This window comes from Pristis pectinata, chromosome 23, assembly GCF_009764475.1.
Source record: "Pristis pectinata isolate sPriPec2 chromosome 23, sPriPec2.1.pri, whole genome shotgun sequence".
Taxonomy (NCBI): Eukaryota; Metazoa; Chordata; class Chondrichthyes; order Rhinopristiformes; family Pristidae; genus Pristis; species Pristis pectinata.
Genome location: NC_067427.1, coordinates 18,509,660 through 18,530,472, shown reverse-complemented (window position 1 = coordinate 18,530,472; position 20,813 = coordinate 18,509,660). Strand labels below are relative to the sequence as shown.

Here is a 20,813-nt window from a genome sequence, read left to right as displayed (position 1 = left end):
TGTAAAGCTTCGCCAGGGAATCCAGTTCTGTGTGTCGCCCATTTTGGGTACAGAGAACCTCACTGCCATTATCTGGTTGTATCTTCCCACCAAAATCTGGGAATGCTGATTACAGTTGTATCCAACAGCACTGGTTCTGAGAAATTTCTTGATACGTGGTTCTTTCTCTGTCATCTAGTGGATAATTTTTTTCATAATATTCATATTTCATAATATGACCTAAAAGATGAACTGAATCTTTGCTTTTGGAGATGGAATCTAAAAGTAAAGGAACGATATTGGATGGTTTTGGTGCCCAATTATAGGAGGGATGTAAAAGCAATGGAAATATGCAACTAGGGTTCTCTTATTGGGTTAGGATTACTGTGATAGAAAGGCATAAAGGGAGAAACAAGAATGAGGTTTGGCCCCTGGGCCCTGCTCTCCTATTCAATAAGATCGTGTCTGATCCATAGGCTTCAACACAATTTTCCCACTCTTCCCCCTCCCATCCCTTGATTTTTTTTATATATATAGTTTAAATATCTGTCAATCTCTGCCTTGAATATATTCAATGACTCCACTTCCACAGCTCTCTGGAGGCAAAGATTCACAACCTTCTGAGAGAGGAAAATAAAATTATTCTATTTCCATCTTAAATGGGCAATTCCTAATTCTGAAACAATGTCATCTAGTTCTAGGTAACCCCACTAGATTTTTCTCTCTTCATTCCTCTGGGGCCAAGCAGCATTAAGGACTAATGTAATGGGAGATTGTTTTGTTTCCTAGCTTCTCCTGAAGGCAGTGGCAAAATATGGAAGCCGGGACTGGTTTAAGATTCAAGAGGAAGTGCCTGGGAGGATTGATGCCCAATGTAGAGACAGGTATGTTTATGGTGTGGCACGTTGCCAGAGTTGGGGTGAGATCGACCTTATCTTTCTGTTCACTAGCCCATATTTCCCAATGGTTTCTTCAACTTGTTCCAGTGGCAGGTGCCCTGTAATATTTATATTCCATGAGGAAGCACTAGATGGGGAGTAGTGCAGAGTACCATGAAATGTCCTGCTCTCATTTTCCTCTTCTCCAGGTTAGGGAGCATTGGAGTCAATTGCATCTCACCTGTAAAATGATTTTTGTACTCAAGTATCAATCTTGGACCTTCATGGTCTGTGGTTTAGGAAGTCCCTTTCACCAACTGAGACATAGGTAATGGTTTTCTTGGGGTGAGAATGGCTGCATGATTGGTGATAAAAGGGCTGCTGTTATTGAAGCAAACTGTCTTGGTTGGGCAGGTTGTGGCTGGATGTTCTGTTATGCAGCAGTGGCTATTTTTCACACAAGGATAGTGATAAATTGCTGGAGATGTGGGAATGATAAAGACTGTGTTAAATCTTTCACAGGTACCGGAACGGTTTAGATCAAAATGTGAGAAAAGGAAAATGGACAGAACAGGAAGAGAGCACCTTTAAAGCGCTGATCGAGAAGCATGGAGTTGGTAAGAGATGAGATGCACATATAGAACCTGAAAGCTCATTTTGCTGCTGTACCAGTTTTATTTCCCTTTTTTCCCCAGTCATGCCCTGAAGTGATGATCACTGTGCATTATAGGTGCTGCATGTCCTTTCTAAATTAACACAAAATCTTCATCACTTTCTTTAAAAATGCATACCATTATATCTTCAGTTTGTCAGACAAGATGTGCCTTTAGCCAATTTTTGCTTCTCTTAATTGGTCTAAATCTTTTGATTGACTATCAATCCATATGTCATCTTGTAACAGAATCTTCCCTATTATTGGTTCTCAAATAAGAGACCAAGTAAAGAATTTCCAGCACAGAACAGCAAACTAAAGCCAAAAGATAGATAAAATTTTGCAAGTTTTCTAAACCAGTTCCCTAAACTTTAAAAGAAGTTTTTTGCATCTTCCCAGTCCTTGGGGTTTTTTCCTCCACCTGAAGGCTGCTCTTCCTGTCTCACCACACACCAAGCTCCAAGCAGATTCAATTTATTCTTAATTCTCTATTTCTAGTCAGCAGTGGATTCATTTGACAAGATAGAGGAAGAGTAGTTAAGTGTGGGGGTTTGGTGGGGGGGTGCGGGTGTTTGGGCAGGGAGGCCAGTTTGAAGACAAGGATTTTTGTAATCAGGTTATAGAAGGCTAACAGAGCCATAGGTGGTACATAGGGTAACTGCATAGTAGACCAAAAGGATGGCTTTTTGATAGAAGGGGATGACTTGGGAGAACACACAAGAATATTTAGAGGAATTTAGAATACATGGAGAGGGTTTGAGTGTTAATCTAACAGCATTGAAATATCAGTCTCAGTTAAAAATCATTTGGGAAGCACTAACAAACTAGCCCTCAACTTTGTTCCTCCACTGCTGTCATGTGACAAATGTTGCTCACTCTCTCTCCAGATCTGTAACTTGATGTGGAGATGGTGAAATGTAATTGTGCTGAATACTACAATAGTGAAGCAGCAAAGTAATAACTAAACATGTATTTTGTATTATTTAGTGAATGCCAGTGTCTTAATGCATCGCATTACAGGACTTGCAGTTCTAGTTTATCACTTGATACCCTATTCTCAACCAAAGTTTCAATGTTTTGAATGTCTTTTTACAGGCAAGTGGGCCAAGATAGCTGCAGAGCTATCAGGCAGGACAGACACTCAGTGCCTTAGTAAATGGAAAATACTAACAGGTCTGAAGGTAAGGGTCCAAATGCAGAGGGATCTATGAATTATAATGAAATCCTTTTGAATATTTTGGATTGCAACAAAATACTGTTTGTAGTAAAACTGCTGCTAACTGAATGAGATTTTGGATGTTCTTCTGTTTGTTAAGTACTAGTTAGGCCACAGCTGGAGTTCTCATCAACACATTTTAGGAAGGGTGTGATAGTTCCAGAGAAGGTGCAGAAAAGATTTTACACAAATGGTTCCAGAGTTGAGGAATTTTGGCTTCATGGTTTGCCTGTACAAATGGGAGCTGAGTTTTTTTTTGGATTAAAGCAGGTTTGGAGAATTCATAGTCTTGCAGCATGGAAACAGGCCCTTCATCCATGCTGACTGTGTTACCCAACGAGCTAGTCCCATCTATCCGTGTTTGGCCCATAGCCCGTTAAACCTCTTCTATCCATGTACATCTGGATGGCTTTTAAACATAGCTAATGTGCCTGCCTCAATCGCTATTTCTGGCAGCTCATTCCAAATATGCATCACCCTTTGCATGAAGAAGCTGCCTCTGATGTCCCTATTAAATCTCTCGCCTCTGATCTTAAACCTATGCCCTCTTGTTTTTAGCACCTCCTCCCTGGGAAAGAGTGTGCTGTCACCCTGTCTATGCCCCTCATTCTGGTATATCTCTATTAGCTCACCACTCAATCTCCTAAATTCCAGGGAATAATGTCCTAGTCTGCGCAACCTCTCCTTGTAACTCAGGCCCCTAAGTCCAGGCGATATCCTGGTAAATCTTTTCTGCACTCTTTCTAGTTTAATAACATCTTTCCTATTACTGGGTGGTAAAACTGTACACAATTGTACAGAATTGATGGAGGTGTGCATGGTTATAAACTGTTTTAGATAGGGATCCTCTTCACAGTAGCAGATGGTGCAGGGAACACATTTTAATGTGTTGAGCAAAAGGTAGAGGAGGGGAATGTGAGGAAAATAATTTTGACAGAGTAATTAAGATCTAAAGCTCATTGCCATTGAGCAAGGTGGAAATGGTCACTATGGCCATTGAAGGAGAACTGGATAGGCATTTGCAGGTCTAAGGGGAAAGAATAGGGGAATGGCATTCACTGTAATGTTTTTCAAAGTAAACATACCCAGTGCTGATGGCCTCCTATACCATAGGTATCCTGTTTTTGTTGCGTGGCTTAAATTAATAGAGACCTTTCTCATGTGGTTGATCAGTTTTATATAATTGTGGGCTTTCACCACAGTGGATAAATGAATAATTTTGTGTTCTATTGACCCTTAAGATGCAATCTTTGCTGAATTGGCTATCAACCAAGGTTGCGGTTATTGGAGCACAGTTAATTTCGGGCACTTCTGGGTTAGGGTGGATTGGCTTGGTGATTGCCAAGACAGCCAGAGTCAGTGTTTATTGTAGAGTAACTCCCTCTTTAGCCTTGTGATACTGTGGTATTGCTGAGATCTGTTAACCTACTACTGGACTATAGGCTGGAAACAAAATGTCTGGCTCAAGTTGAGCATTAGTTAGAGATGCTGTTTGTAACCAATATTTGTACTTGTATCAATCAGCAAAGAGATTTGACAGTGTTGATTGTTCTTGTGGAAATATGGCAAGATATATGTGATTATATGTTAGAAGTTTTTTTTGGCAGCAAACTGTTTTTGGACATGCTGGGATTATGAAAAACTGTGGAAATCCACATCCTATCTTTGCGAACACTAGATTTTTAAACATCAATTTTTTTTTATTTTCAGAAGGCTCAAGGGACACGGAAAAGGAAGAGGAGGCGACAAGTCACGAAGTTGAGTTGGGAAAGCAGCTCCGAGGAGAGTTCTGAGGACTTGGAGGAGGATGACAAAATCTTGGAGGAGATGGAGCAGGAGCAAGAGGAAGACGATGAGCAAGAGGAAGACGATGAGCAAGAGAAAGTCCAGAAGATAGAACAAAAGAAATTGAGGGTAAAACATAAGAAGCCACGTGAGACCATAGTGTTGGATGTGGACCAGTGGGTCCCAGTTGTAGAAAATGAACAGCCAACTGGTGAGAAAAGCACAAACTGCCAAGATGAAAACACAGCAATGGAACAGCCTTTGGACAATTGGAAGATTGAAAGTCAGAACCATCGCGGGAGACCCAAGTCTAGCAAGATCTGGAGAAATTTCCCTGAGACAACCAGCGCCGTCCCAAGTGCGGGTGAAACGGGTGTAGGATCAGCAGACGTGAGTAAATGTTTGAAAATAGTACTGAGGAGGGAGGGTGGAGGAACTTGGACATTCTGGATCAATCTCATCTTTTGACCCATCTATCCCAAAAATAAACTCGTTCTGGGCCTTTCTCCACAAAAGGCGTTCATCCTGTAGAATGAGAGGGGAAGGATGTCTTTCTTTGTGATCCACCAGATATAAGCTATTAGTTTATTATTGTCACATGTACTGAGATACAGTGAAAAGCTTTCGTTTTGCATTAAGTCCCACAGTGCTAGTCTGCAAACTTGAATTCAGGTTTTAATGTCTGGATGGCTTTGACATAACTGACAATCTTGCTTTGGCCATCAATTGTGTGGTGTGCAGCTGCTACCAACCATGTCAGTTGTAGCACAAGAATTGGCTGTAGACCTAGATCAATTATGGATGGCAAGTTTACTTCACTAAAGGCAATTGGTGAACCTATCAGGTTTTTGCAACAACCCAGTGTCGTTTAATTATGCCAGTTCTTTATTTTCCATTTTTGAATGGTCGAATCCTATTTCTTGTTTTTCCAATCCTTGCTGGTAGGGATTTGAGCTCTCCTGCTCTGGATTATTAGTCTAGTAACATAAATAACCTATAGCTTTCTCTTTGTGACTCTAAGCAACAGCAGTGAGGCATTTACCCCATTACCCAATCACTCTCAGTGGCAGAAAAGTCAATGACCAAAGGGGACAGATGCAATGTGTTTAGGAAAAGAACCAAAGCGAGCTGTTCTGATCAGGAATACACTGCCTGGAAACATCTAGTGGCAAAATTCAATAAATATTGTCCAAAAAATTACATGGCTACGAGAGACCAGAGGAGTGAGAAGTAGCTAGCACAGGCCAGTACTCTGTTAGAGATGGCCTATGCTGACCAGTTTGACTGGGGGGCAGGATGGCTGTGGAACCTGTGAGCATGGGAAAACCCCACTATTGATTTCACTAATTGGCTTTTCCTTTGTACAGAGTGCATCATCTGCATTAACAACAGTGCTGGAGCCAGACCCACCTCCCAAAATTGCCCAGTGCCCAGTGGCAAATAATGCGCAACAGGAACCTCCAGCATCCCAAAGGGATCCCAAGCAGGCAAGGTGCAGGATGCCCGCAGCATACCTCTCTGAAAGGAATTTGGACAGAAGTTTGCTTGCAGAGATCTCCCGCTGGACTAAAAGGCCATTTGTTCGGACAGAAAGTAAGCAACACAACTTAGCAATGGGTCTTGGCTTAGGCATCTCAGAGCTCTTTCGAGAGAATTGTCCCTTGCCTAATCCTTCCTCCAATTTCCTTCAAGAAACCAAAGCAAAAACTCAGAAGTGCACAATTTTTTATAACTGCTATGTGAATCTGTCCTACATCCATACATCCTACATCTTTCCTACATCGATACCTTCTGCCACTTCTAAAACTAATGCCATCCTGGCCAGTCTCCCACTTGCCAATTCCCATATCTGAAGCTCATCAAGAATCTGTTTACAGATTTGCCTTGTAGCAGGTTCTGTTCACCTGTCACCTCTGTGCTTCCTGACCAACTTTGGCTACCAGTCTAGTAATGTCTGTTTTAAGTTCTTATCCTTGCTTTTAAATCTTTTCATAGCCTCAACCCCCTCTAGCCTTTTCAGATCCTATAACCCTCCATTATCTGTGTTCCTTTGCTTCTAGCACAGCACTATTTAATTTTAATCAGTTCAACGATGTTGATCATGTCTTCAACTGTCAAATCTGAAGTTTGGAATTCACTTATAAATCTGTTCACCACCTTTTTCCACACCCTTCACCTCCACCCCCTCCCCCTCAACACTCTCTCTGAAGCCTTTTCTTAAAATATACTACTGTGACCAAAATTTTTGCCACTTGTGTTTATTTCCTTTGAGAGATGCAAAAATATCTCATTTATCCCTGAGTGAAGTGGCTTGGAGCATTTACTGTTGAAGACACCTTTTTATATAAATGCAAATTACTGTAATTTAACCTTTTGTCTGAGCAGGGGTGAAACTGTATCTTCAGATTCTAAATTTGTTGGATAGTGTACCGTGAGGCTGACTGTCTCCATCTTTCTGCCATTATTCACAGAGTAGCTAAAGCCAAACAGTAGACTGTCGTCCATCTGCTGTATATGGAACAAAGGGTATTTACTCATCAGGACCACTGGGTTCTTTCGAAGAAAAAATATTGAATTAAGCAGATGCCCATGGGACCTGAGCCCCTCAACAAAAGGGAAATGGAGAAACCCCACATCTTAAGTCAACACCCAACAGTTGGACGGCACCAGAAAAAGCAGCTTAGGATTTCAAGATCTAAAAAAAATCCTTCATTTGCTGATAGAGGGCCTGAAATTAGTTGCAGAGGATTATCCAAAATGGGCATTCTTTCTGCTTCAGTGCAAGAGACCTTTAACAATAACATCTAATTGCAATGTCAAAATAAATGCTGGAAATGGAGCAGGCCAGGCAGTTTCTGCTGAAAGTGGACAGTTGTGTTAGTATTTTAGGACCGTGGCCATTCATCAGAATTATAATGAGAGGTGATTAACTTGAAACGATAACCACATCTTCCTCTCTTTACAAATGCTGACCTGCTGCATCTTGGACTCCACCTATTGCATTTGACTTGCAACAGTTCAACTATGTCCTTGAGGCAAGCATTGCTGTTAGCAGCAGAATAAAACCTCTATTAGAAAATAAAACATGAAATGCTGGGGAACACTTAGCTGGTTATGGAGCATCTGTGGAGTTAGAGTTAATGTTTCAGGTCCCTTCAATTCACTAGAGAACAACGTTTCACCAGATCTAACCTGAAAAATTCTCCTTGCTCCAGAATAGAAATACTGGGTTCATCAGAAGTTCAGAAACATCGATTGATGCTTCAGGTAAATTCTGATGTGGGTGTAGATCAGAAAAAATTGATCTCCCTTTCTTCTTCAGATACTTTTTGTATTTGTAGTATTTTCTTAAAAAAATTAGACAGCAGCACCTTTCACACCATGAGACAACTTTTAAAATCAATTAAGTATCCTATCAAGAGAGTCTAGACAGTTTAGGTCTTTATTACTTCTCCTTTAGGAGAAGGAGTAAGGTTACACTTCAAACATACAAGATCCTAAGGGGGTTGATAGGGTAGTTGAAATGTTTTCGCTCGTGGGGGAGTCACAAACAAGGGGAGACCTACAAAATAAGAGGCTGGTCATTTAAAACTGAGGTGCATAGAAATTTCTCTGCTAGTGAATCTTTGCAATTCTCTGCCCCAGAGGGTGGTGAAATCCAGATAATTAGATATCTTTGTATTAAATATTTATCTATTTAAATATAAGTATTTGAAATATCAAGGAATTGGGGGTTATGGCAAATGACACAGAAGAGGAGTTGAGGTCAGCATAGGTTGGCCATGGTCTTATTGAATGGCAGAACAGGCTTGGGGGGCCTGGTGGCCCACTATTTTCTTGTGTTGTTGTACTTTTTGCAATGAAGTCACCATTGTAGGAAATGCAACAGCCAATCAGCAATGCAATAATAACCAGGTAATCTGTTTAAGTGAGGGATAACTATTAAGGTCCAGGGCACTGGGGAAACTGCCCCCACTTTCCTCCTAGATCTACATGTTAACCTCGGATAGCACTTTCAATGTCATTCTTCAGGCATTTTCCTGAGAAGCAGTAAAGTAGTTTCAACTAGCAGCTCTTATGGAGCATCCAGTTCTGTGTAGTTATTGTGATATTTATGCTCAGTGACAAAGTTGAAACCTAAGTGGGAAACTGAACCTTGTAAGGATACGCATAATATTTAAAACTGTTTTCTTCTCTTGCATCCAGTTGATGTCCTGCGTGAGAAACTGGAGGCAACTGGTTTAAGCAGCACTCCTGTTTTTGTATTCTTGCTACAGGTAAGCTTGTCTGTTATGTAAGTTTTTTATTGGGGGGGTGGGGGAATAAAGTGTTTGTATACTGGACAGAGTTGTATAGTTGGTCAGAGATTCAGTGTTAAGCTGTCCAGGCCTTAGTTTGAAGTTTAAGGGTGATCAGGCGCAGCTGTGGCTCCCTGCCAGGGTGGGGGGGGAAATCACTTGTATTGGTATAGTTCCTGTTCATTTCTGGGATGTAGACAGATCAAAATGTATTGTCATTAAACCACTTAAAATTACCAACAGGTATTATTACTAAACATGATACATGGACAGTAGAAACCCTGTCAGTGGTTCATTAGCGTTAGGACTGAGAAAGAGTGCTTTACTCTGTATCTGACCCATGGTTTTAGCTTGTCGAGTGGTTTGTGACCTCCATTGTCAAAATTATTCTTGCTGCTAAATACAGAACATCTATGTTCTTTGATTCTGTTCCCCAAGTATACTCTATTTCCATTCTATGGTAGCAAATTGCAGCACTGCTTTTCACCTAAATATAAAAACATTCAGCCAGCTTTGTGCCCTGATTTCCCACTGATCTCCTGGAACTAGTTATATGTGGCCATCAAATGAGCAGTCTTAGCTTTGACAGCCACTTCACTTACTTTATACCTATGTGCAGAATGCATATATGGCGAAAACCCATGTCCTATAAGGGTTGGTACCATCGGTAGCAGTGATGCATGTACCTACACTACCTTGTGTTGTTTGCAGGTGTTCCGGATTGACAAAGAAGGCTGCATGCAGATCATAAAAGACAAGGTATGGAAACTTGAGATTACTCAACTTGGTTCTAGAATGTTGGCTAAGAGGCACCATTCAACCTTGGTACTGGAGTGTGTATGTTAACAGAAGGAAATTTGATAGTTGGGCATTTGTGGTGATGTGGTGGGGTAAAGAAGGGTGGTGTAGAGGTATTGTGCTTGGACAAACTTAGGGTCCAGATTAGAGTGCAGTCTGTGTTCAGTAACATACAGCTGCACCCAATGATGTGAGAGTTTAGCTGAGCCATATAGACTTAAGAGTTCCAAATTGTAACTCTATTCTACTTGTGCAGATCGATTACTGGGTTGCAGATGACTTCCATGCAGAAGGGGATTTAAATAACTAAATCCTCTCCCTCACCTGGGTACCAAACCTTCAGCTGTGAACACTGGCATTAGGTCCTTGGTCTTGAGCCTTTCTTATTACTCGAAAATGTCCTGTAAGGGAGCCATGAGCGGATTTGGCCAGGCGTGAGTCACAAAACCACCAAGTAGGTTTAGTGCCTCTTATCCCCTCATTGGCCTAAACCATCAATTCTACAACCGCCCCACAATCTTTCTCAGTAAAAGGTTTGTGGATTTCAGTGGAGTTTTCTATTTGTTAGCAATTGTCTATTATTTTCTTTCTTCCTTTTTATTGATGGGGTTCTATTTGTGTTTTGGTGGATAGTTTGTGTTTAGGAAAGTATGTGCTAATCATTGTGTCTTCAATTTTGTTTGTGTCTTTTAGATGAATAAGGCTGATCAAAGCTTGCCAGGTATGGTGTAATATTTGAATGACGTGCATTTTATAAATTATGCATTTCTAAACCTAAGGAGAGCCCTGACTCAATGTTGACTGCCTGCTTTTCTCCATGGATGCTGCCTGGCCTGCTGAGTTCCTCCAGCATCATAGTGTTCTTAATCTATGCCAGCACCTGATTGGCATCATAAACTACCAGGTATATACAATTACTTTTTCCCTTTCCTCACCCCTCCAACTGGATGGGCCTATACTGTTCCAATGGTGCAGCTTCCATTGGGCTATGGATCGGAGATGTTTATGACCCCCTGTGATCTTTAACACAAGTGGCCCCTTTTCAGTTGTGAATACATCAGGTCCTCGGTCTTGAACTTTTCACATTATTCTTATAGTAAATGTAACTAAAACCCAGAGAAAGAAAGGACTGCAGATGCTGAAATCTAGATCAAAAACACTATGATGCTGGAGGAACTCAGCAGGCCAGGCAGCATCCGTGGAGAAAAGCAGGCGGTCAATGTTTCGGGTCAGGACTGAAGATAGGAAAAGGGGAAGCCCAATATAGGAGGGAAAAGCAGAGCAGTGATAGGTGGACAAAAGAGGGGAGGCGGGGTGGGCACAAGGTGGTGATAGGTAGATGCAGGTAAGAGATAGTGATAGGCAGGTGCAGGGGAGGAGGGGAGAACAGATCCACTGGGGGATGGGTCCAAGGTGAGGAAAAAAGGGTAGAAAAAAAAGGCTAGGAAAGGGAAGAAAAGAGGCATGGTTGGGGGAGGGTATGGGGGGGGAGAATAGTTGAGGGGATTGATTTGACCTTCCCAAGGTCATTGGGAAGAAGCAGGGTAACTAGTTTAATATCATAAGTAAAACATGCTAGAAACACTCAGCAAGTCGGGCAGCATCTGTGGAAAGAGAAACCATTAACGTTTCCAGGCTGGGACCCTTCATCAGAACTGGGGGAAAAGCAAAAACAAGTTAGTATTAGACAGCAGAGATGGTGGCGGGGTGGAATGTAGAGAATATCTCGAATAGGGCTAATCTTAACTGTGACATTAAATCATCCTTTCATGCCTATTATTGATATTCCCTTTGTTCCACCTATCCCCCTACTCTATCTACCCTGCTTTCAAAAACTAACGTGATTTCACTTTTTCCTAATTTTGATGAAGGGGCCTGACATGAAATGTTAACTATTCCTTTTTCCACAGACCTGCTGAACGTTCTTGGCATTTTCTGTTTCCGGCATTTTCATTTAATAATGTGGTTCTTTCAAAGACCAAGTATATGCTTGTGGGCTGATTTGGCTTCCAACCACATTGTCTGTTTCTGATTCCTATAATTTAATTGTAATGTGAGCTTCCCACAACCAAAATTATTTCCCCTTTCTTATTTCTGCCTGTCAATCAACATTTCTTTTGTCATTTTCCTTTCTCACAGTCAACAAGAGTGAAGACAATTCAAGGCTAGGCCCTCACCTGAACCAAGTGAAAGGAACCACCATTGACGTAGGCAATGGGCAGACCATGGAAATGAGTCGGTTCAAGCTGAGTTCTGCACCTCTGAGGGAGAAACCAAAGACTGTCCTAGAGTTACTCGCTGAGAAGCGAAGAGCTGGGGGTCTGGCGAAAGCCTCGTGCCCTGTGCCCAGGCCTGTCATCATTCCCCAGCCATTGATAATCCAGCAACCACTACAGGTGACAATTCTGCCACAACCAGCAGCTTCAAGCAAGGTGCCCATCGGTCCTGAACCACAAGTGACTGAACAACCCAGTAAACTTTCACCAATTCAAACCAGGATCACCAGGAGCAGGACAAAGCTTGCAGCTAGATCCACTGTCGGGCAAGCTGTACATGATAAGCCAGTGGCAGGTACGCAGGAGTTATCAGGGCAACTCAAGGGAGAGGATGAGCTAGGGGTGACTCCACCACTACACAGTAGTCGGGTACATTCATCAGCTGCAGTCAAACCAGTAAAAAATCTCGAGACAGCATCTGCATTGACTGCTCCTTCTGTTCAACCTGCTGCAGCCAGCTGCAGGGGTAAGCGGCTGCAGCCAATTGCCCCAGCACCACCAGCGCAGCCTGTGCTGCAGCCCAACAGCCTGGTGGTTCCACTAATGCTGCCCAACTCCACTGTACCCATCATGGCACTGGTCACTCCCCAGGGCTTGCTGTGTATCCCTCCAGGCACAGTCATGGGGCTACCCACTCAGAATGCTCAAGCTCTAGCCACAGCCACTGTAGCCAGCCAAACCAGTACTACAGTTGTTACCACTATGCCCCTGGGTGGAGCGAGCACCAGCACTGCAACTGGAGCACCATTGAACTCCCACTTTGCACCCAGTCACTTAGTGACTGGTGACCCCAGCGTTGCACCAGTGCAGACCATCTCCAGTATAAAGCCATCATCAACCCAGCCACTGAACTCTCCTTCACTGGCAGTGTGCAAGTTGATCCCACCATCATCCAATTCAGCACAGATTCAACAGACACAAACACCGACGCCTGCGAATTGTGGAGCATCAGCTCCAGCTCTGACATCAACCAGTGCTGCAACACTGTCTGCAGATCTTCCAGCAGCTAACCATATTGATCCCAACATCCCCACTCCTCCGACCACCATGCAACTTGCTCAGGGACCTGGATATTCAAGGATGACTGCAGATATTCCAAGCACCGGGTCTTCATGTACACAGCCCAGCACCTTGACACAACCCAAGGGAACCAATCTGCCAGCTACACGGTTGCAGTCGGACAAAGCCTCGATTGACTTTAAACTTCTGTATGACAACAAAGATCTAGTAATGAAAGGCTGGCTGGAAGGTGAAGGTGGTGTCCATGTACCAGGGACACAAACCAGTCTACCTTATCTGCCACCCTTTGCCTCGACTCTGAGAGGTTTCTCAAACCTTCTGCTGCACAAGAAGGTCCTGGAGCAGAACTTGCCTGCCCTTGAGCAAGACAATGTAAATGAACCAAATGATCCCAAAAAAAGACTTGAAGCTGCCAGGGTCCTAGTGAGCAAGCACCTGCAGAACAACCCTGCCTACCAGCTCTTGAAAGCTCGATTTCTCTCTGCTTTTACACTACCTGCGTTTCTGGCCACATTGCCGCCAAAGGGAACTTTGACCACAATTGGCTCATTAACCGAAGGTCTCAACCAAGACTCCACAGAAGAAAGTGAGTACACAGAGACAGATACGGAGAGTGAGGAAGGTACTGAAGGATTGTCAGAACACTGCATCACAGATGAAGTAACCAACAGAGAGCTAAACCAACCCGTTGAAATCCCTGCTGATCTGTCATTTGGTTGCGACTTGCTGGGCAGCCTGGTAAGTGAGAGAAAGATGTGTTCTTGTAGTATGTTCTTAATGAGAAAGATGCTGATTTGATGTTGTTCTTGCACATGTTGTTCAGTATCTAACTATTGATACCAGCGAGTTCCAATCCTCCAATTCTTCCCACCCCTCTTCTACCTTCTCTCTTTCTTTCCTGTATTCCTGCACACTCCCACCCCCAACCAATCTCTCACTTCCCTCTCAGTTTGCTATAATTTACTTCATCTCACCAGAGTCATTTACCTGATGTGCATCATACACCTTTTATTCAGGCAGCTCTGGCTTTGTTTCACTTGCCTTTCCTCCTTGTGGAACTTTACTTATCCTGTAGCCTTTATCTCTTTAATGCTCACACATTATTTTGGTGGATATAGGGTTAATTGCCCAGGGTTGCTCATCTATAGTTCTTGCACATTTCTATAATTTCCCAGCAGACTTGTTCCTCTATTTCCTTCTCTCCGTTTGGTGACCTATATATTAAAAAAAACCTCCCATTTGCAGATAGCTCACTTCTCAAGTTTTGCTGCTTAACTCCAACTGAGTGAATTCTGTATTTGATCTCTAAAACATTCTGTCTCCAGCACTGTAAGATCTTCAATTACTACCGCCACCCACACCATTCTAACTGGTCCCATCTTTTCAAAGCACTCGTATCCTGGTACATTAATACTGTCCAGAACTGTCTTTAACCATGTTTCAGTTATTGCAACTACTAAATAATCCCACGTGGCTGTACATGCAGCTCACCTCCATGTATGTATTTCAATTCTAAACCTAGTTTTGAATTGCTCATAATCTCCCTTGGTCTGCTCCCATTTCATAATAAAAATACTCCTCCTCTATTATTATCCAACACTTCTGCTACTTTGCACAACCTTATTCCTCATTTCTATTACTGCATGCTGGTGCCCATCCCGCTGCCAATTTAGTTTAAACCCTCCCCTGCCACACTGGTAAACCTGCCCACCAGGGCGCCATTCTCCACCTGGTTATAGAAATTAATAAAAAGTTATGTCTGCTCAGGCATTGTGGGTGGTGTGAATATGGGAAGCATTTTTTCTCTCCCTTTTTAGAAAAGGAAGTGGAGAGAAAATGTTAGTTATGTAAAGAACAAAAGTTCGATGTAATTAAAGCGCAGAGCAGTGTGGGTGGGAGCAGGAAGTGGAAGCTAATCCAAACTCTGTGCGAGCCTCCAGAGTGGCTGCTGATCAAACTAAACAGCTATCTCACTTCATTAAGTGAAATTCCATACATTGAAAAGGCTAAATGCTTTGTGGAAATTTTTTGGTGCAGTGTATTCCGATGCACAGTGATCGGCATACTATCCATTATAGTGAAAAATAGCTTCCTAACTCTCAGACATGCACCCTAAAGAGACAGTGGAGTTGTAGCAAAAGTTTGAACATTTGTAAATTAAGGAGTATCTATGTAGGTTGTTGAGGTGCAGTGAGAGCTGAGGTTTAACTTGAGGATGAGGGATAGGAACCAATGCTGAGGAAGAGGGATGCTAACCAAAGCTGGTGGCTAGGTGCATTCAATGCAAATCCAGCCGTTTTGAGGTTTTTAATGGACCGGACTGTACAGGTGCCAGCTTGCACTCGGCACCTCTGCTAGCCGTGCTGCAGCACCAAACTTGTGACAGCATGGCTATGTACACGTTGCTGCTACAGGCCTTGTGTAGATCGAGCCAGGCTCTTGAGTGGTGACCAGGTCACAGATTGCCCTAATGGTTTGTTGAATCCTCTCACTGTCAAAGGCTTTTTCACTGTTTCTAAATGTCTCTCGTTAGAGATGGTTGTAAAAGAATTAAAAATAATTATTTTTAAATGGATTTAATACATTTTGCTTTAGAATCACATGAACTTGCTATTACTTTCTTAAAAAAAATATTGAAGTGCTGTTCAAATGCCTATCAGCAACTCCATTGAAATAAGTGGGACCATTGCTAGATGAACTGGTGAGAAGCGGAGGGGACTGATGTGGTGTATCTGGCCCCTTGGCTTGACAGCTCGCAGAACAGCCTGGATTGGATGTTGAGTATAGGGACAGAGCAAGGGCTCATTCTTGTGTACTATCGTGTACAAATCCAGAAGTCTGTGGTGTGCCAACGAGTCTCCACAGCACTGCTGGCTAACCACTAGTGTGTTCTGGCACACTTCCCACCTGTCTTTCATTCTCTTCCCTATTCCTGTCTTTTGGGGTCTTTGTTTCATTCAGGGAGTCTCAAACCAGTTTTTGATCATTCCAAGACCACAGCTTAATTCTTCATAAATCTTCATCGTTGACACATCTGGCCCCCAGGTCCACCTTAGCTGCAAGTTAATGACATGAGAATAAAAATAGAAAACACTGGAGAAATTTATTTTGCTCCAATTTCTAGCATCTGGAGTTTTTGCTTTTAGTGACATGAAAATATCTCATTTCAAAAAAAAACTTAAGAACAGGCAACTTATAAGATTTGGACAGAATTTAACTCTCTCCACCCCAGCCATGTTCAATGTAACCAAAATTATTAACTTAAGAAAACTGGTTGAGTTGATTAGCCTTGAATTCTGTTGAATTTAGAAAATGAAGAAGTGACTTGATTGTTTTAAGAAATCAATGAGGTAAATAGAAACCATTTCCTCTGTCTGGAGGCATGGTATCCAGAGGAAGGGAACTTACCCTTCACCACCCTAGCTCTAATTTTAAGGTTAACACTTCATACCAAAATATTGCAAGCTTGGAGCATTCCTCCCAAGAACCCATCAAGACAGGTTGTCATTTGAAAATTTCAAAACTGAACTTGATAGACTTTTATTAGATGAGAGTATCAAGAAATCATTAAAATATAGATTAGCAATTATCTAATTGAATAATGAAATACCGTAATGAGACTAAGTTGGATTTTCTTTTGTCATACCAATGCTATTAATGCTCCATTCTTCTGCTGAAACAATGCCTCTGTTCTGGATCACTGCAGTGAATATTTGAAATGTGTATTACCTAGCCATAAACATAAGCCGGAATGGACCCATGCCTGTGCCTAGATGGTTGATTTCATTTGTCAGCTGAAGGCCTGAATTTCCAGGTGCTTCTTGTTAATGGCCAATGATACCTGCTAGAAAACCAGTACCTAGGACTGAACTTAGCTATAGTGCCCCTCACAGTTGAATAGTCACTTTTGGGGCTCATGTAAAAATGGCCCCAGCAGTGGCTATCCAACTGGGTAAATGCCAGTAGCTATGATTTTTACTGAGCTTTAACCCCCTTTATTTTTTTTCTGATGCAGGAAACAATTGTCGGGGATCAAAGTAACCCAGGGCCTCCCATTGCTCCAGAAGTCTCCAATGCCCCTGAGGATGAGATGCAAGTGCCAACCAGACGAAGCCGTCGTCTGAGAAAAAATCCCTGAAAGTTGCAGAATATGCTGAGGTATTGAAGCAGAACCAGTGTATTAATGGTGTTTTCTAGTGATTGAATGTGAAACTGGTTAATGTCACAATATTTCCTTAGCTGTGGGTAAGATTGGGCAATACTATCATTTTGAGACAATATCTTGAAAGAAATGTTGAAGTTCGGTGCAAGAAGTCAATCCAGGCACGAGACTCTGGTCCTGTTTTTGCTTGGCAAAGTTCTCTGTCAGATTTGGTGTTGAAATAGAATGATCCAGTAAGAAGCGATCTAAAAATTGTGCAAGGAGGTGCTGAGCAAGGGGGAAAGAAAGGTATCTAATTTCAATAGCAACTTCCACATCAATGTAATACAGGCAACCCCCCACGTTACGGGGGGTTATGTTCCTGGAAGACTGTCCATATCGCGACTCTCCATAACAGGAAGCCGTCTGTGCACATATCAAGAAATGTGAGTTGGGGAAAGAATTGTTCATTTTTTCACAAATTTTATTCCATATCTCAAATTTTTGGGTAGTGATCTGTGAATTTCTGTAACCCGAATGGCCGTAACATGGGGGTTATCTGTACTTTGTGAAATGTTGTTACTGTTATATAAAGGGAAATTTGGCAGCAGATTTGCATCCTGCAAGCTCTCTCAAATGATATGGTACTGGCCCCGTAATCTTTATGTAGCATTGTTGGTTTGAGAGTACCTGGGCAAAATGTTCTGCCTCCTTTTCAATTCGTGGCTCTAGGATCTTTTGTATCCACCTGAGAGTGCAAAAATAAGGGAAGAATTTGTCAATTGGGAATCCTTATCTTGCGCAACTAAAAGTTGAGAAACCGCAGCTGAGGCTGCATGCAGTTTACCTCTAGTATATGGCAGTCCTTAACACACTCTCCCCTGGCCGTGAAGAGAATCTAACCCACAGTGGGCTGTTTGTTCATGGGTTGTATCAAGCAGATTCCAGTCGTCGATGTCCATTAAATGAAAACGTTTTAAAAATAATCCCTGCAGATGCTGGAACTCTGAAGTAAGAGCAGAAGTTGCAGGCACTCAGGTCAGGCAGTATCTGAGGAAAGAAACAGAATTAACGTTTCAGGTCTGAGACCTTCAGCACTGGGAAAGAGGGAAAACGAGAAAACGAGTCAGACTTTGGTTGTGGAGAGGTGGAGGTGATTGAACAAAGGGAATATCTCTGATGGGATGAGACAAAATGGGGTAATGGAGAGAGAAAACTGAGGCATAATCGTAGAAAGATGACTGGCAGAAACGGCCAGTTCTGATACAGAGAGAAAGAGAGCAAGTAATGAAAGCTGGAGAATTTGCTATCAAGTCAAGAAGCTGCAATGTGTCTGGGCAGAACCTAGAACAAAACAGCACAGGAACAGGCCCTTCAGCCCACAATGTCTCTGCCAACATGATGCCAATTTAAACTAATCCCATCTGCCTGCCTACAGTCTCTATCCCCTGCCCGTTTGTGTCTGTCTAAATGCCTCTTAAACATTGCTATCGTATCTGCCTCCACCACGTCCCTGGCAGCACATTCCAGACATCTACCACTCTGTGTTCCCCTCTCACCTTAAATCTATGCCCTTTGGCATTTGACTTTTCTACCCTGGGAAGAAGATGACCATTATGCCTCTCATAATTTTCCCTACTTCTGTCAGGTCGCCCCTCAGCCTCTGACGCTCCAGAGAAAACAATCCAAGTTTATCCAATCTCTCCTTGTAGCTAATACACTCCAATCCAGACAACATCTTGGTGAACCTCTTCTGCGCCCTCTCCAAAGCCGCCACATCCTTCCTGTCATGTGGCAACCAGAACTGCACACGGTACTCCAGATGTATCCTAACCAAAGTTTACACAGCTGCAACATGACTTGCCAACTTTTATGCTCAGTGCCTTGACCATAGACCACCTTTACCAGCCTATCTACTTGTCCATTGCTCCCTGGAAGTGGCAACACATGCACCCAAGTTCTTTGATTCTCCAGTGGGTCCTGCCACTTGCTGTATACTTTCATTTTACATTTGATCTCCCAATGCACAGTACCTCACTTGTCTGGTTTAAACAGAAGATGAGATGTTCTTCCTCAAGTTTGTGTTGGGCCTCATTTTAACAGTGCGAGCCCAACTGTTTACCCTTCATTGTGGGTAAACAGTGAAGTCAAAGTGGGATGGAGAGTTAAAGTAGCAGGCAACCCAAAACTGAGGGTCACTCGTGCAGACGTGAACACAGGTGCTCTGCAAAGGAGATCACGTTGTGAACGCTGAATGCAGGGCACTAGATTGAAAGCAGTGCACGTGAATCGCTCCTTCACTTGGAAGGACTGTTTGGGTTCCTGGATGATGGGAAGGGAAGAGGTGCAAGGACAGGAGTTGCACATCCTGTGGTCCCATGGGAAAGTACCATTAGACAGGACATGGTTCGGAAGAATGGACCTGGGAGTCTCAAAAGGAGTAATTTCTGTGAGATGCTGAAAGGGGAGGGGGGTATGTATTGGGTGGTGAACTCTTGCTGGAGCTGGCAGAGATTAGAGGATGGTCCATTGAAGCAGGGGGTGGTCCATTGAAGAAGGGGATGGAAGATGAGGACCAGGGTTCTTGTTCTGTCCAGGAGGGGAAGGAGTGAGAGCAGAAATGTGGGAAATGGATGAGATCATGTCCATTATCCTCGTGCATTCATTGACCCATAGCTCTTGCTCAATAACGAAGATGTGTGGCTGATTTATTTGAAATGAAGTCACTTGGACGAACGAGTGGTGATGCCACTGCAGGTCGACCTCTCTCAAAAGATGATAGAAATGATCTGTTCAAGTGTCTGTTGTAGACTGATTGTGTCTGTGCAGCTTTTGTTTTCCTTTCTGGAAGTAACTCGGAAGTCAACTAGCATTTGAGGAGAGAGAAGCAAAATTTCAGAACTCTGATTTTTCTCAGAGTTTTCTTCCAAATACTAATGCAAATGTTCTTTAATTCCAGGAATGATGGTTACTGTTTTCTCGGATTTGCTTCACTTCTGAACCTGTTTTCTGTTGATGGAGTAGAAATTGAGGGCCAGTCCGAAGACCTCTCACAAAACTAAATTTCTAATGATTGACACTGATTTTGTGTAGACAGCTGGAAGGAAGGGATCAAATAATGTTTGTTTCTAACGTTTGTTCAGTCATTTTAATCATGGTGGCAGATTGCTTTCTGCAGCTGTGACATTGTGTTTCTATGGCCTACTTTTAGGGACTATGAATTGATGTTTAGGGAGCTTCTGTGTAAAACAATTGTACAGAATCCTGCAGCTCCCTGGACCCTCTGTAATTTTTATGTATTGTATGTGGCAAAATAAAAGTATTTTACTCGTAAATAAAATTCTTTAAATTCCCTGTGTTTATTTTTATTGGACCCAGAGGGTGAAGTTACAAGATCAAAAGGCGCAAGCTTTCTCCAGATATCCCTGGGGGAGTTGATGCAGGCACTCATTTACACATGAGTAGAATAGCAAATTTTCTCACCAGGACCAGGTCTTTACCAGATGAGGAGCCATTAGAGGAAGAGGACCCATGGGGAAAAGTGAGCAGATTTGGCACTTTTTTAATCGTCCCAATTCTTCCTTCGTATGAGTGTCTGCTTCCCTTCCAGCAACGAATTAAGTGCCCTTTACACACACAACCTCGGGTGGCAGCAGGTGATTTGATCAAACCTCTCCCAGTTTTCATATGTTCTCTTTCCATGGGCAAATGATATTGTTTATAGTCAGAAACTTAGGCTGTTGTTTATCCTTCTGGACACCTTCACCTAC

General features: G+C 42.6%; 1 protein-coding gene across 3 annotated transcripts in view; it reads left to right on the top strand.

Moving 5' to 3' along the window:
• snapc4 (small nuclear RNA activating complex, polypeptide 4) overlaps window positions 1-20,395 on the top strand; it is a 39,576-nt gene extending 19,181 nt beyond the window's left edge. For 2 of the 3 annotated variants that reach the window (XM_052037026.1, XM_052037028.1), the window contains 11 exons: window positions 769-863; window positions 1,380-1,474; window positions 2,605-2,690; window positions 4,436-4,900; window positions 5,878-6,103; window positions 8,717-8,787; window positions 9,520-9,567; window positions 10,300-10,327; window positions 11,746-13,640; window positions 16,918-17,060; window positions 20,003-20,356. In XM_052037026.1, the coding sequence (XP_051892986.1) occupies window positions 769-863; window positions 1,380-1,474; window positions 2,605-2,690; window positions 4,436-4,900; window positions 5,878-6,103; window positions 8,717-8,787; window positions 9,520-9,567; window positions 10,300-10,327; window positions 11,746-13,640; window positions 16,918-17,040 (3,132 nt within the window). In that variant the 3' untranslated portion in view covers window positions 17,041-17,060; window positions 20,003-20,356. Of the gene's footprint in view, window positions 1-768; window positions 864-1,379; window positions 1,475-2,604; window positions 2,691-4,435; window positions 4,901-5,877; window positions 6,104-8,716; window positions 8,788-9,519; window positions 9,568-10,299; window positions 10,328-11,745; window positions 13,641-16,917; window positions 17,061-20,002 lie in introns of all 3 variants that reach the window. The other variant, XM_052037027.1, reaches the window with a different exon arrangement.
• The last annotated feature ends 418 nt before the right edge of the window (window positions 20,396-20,813 follow it).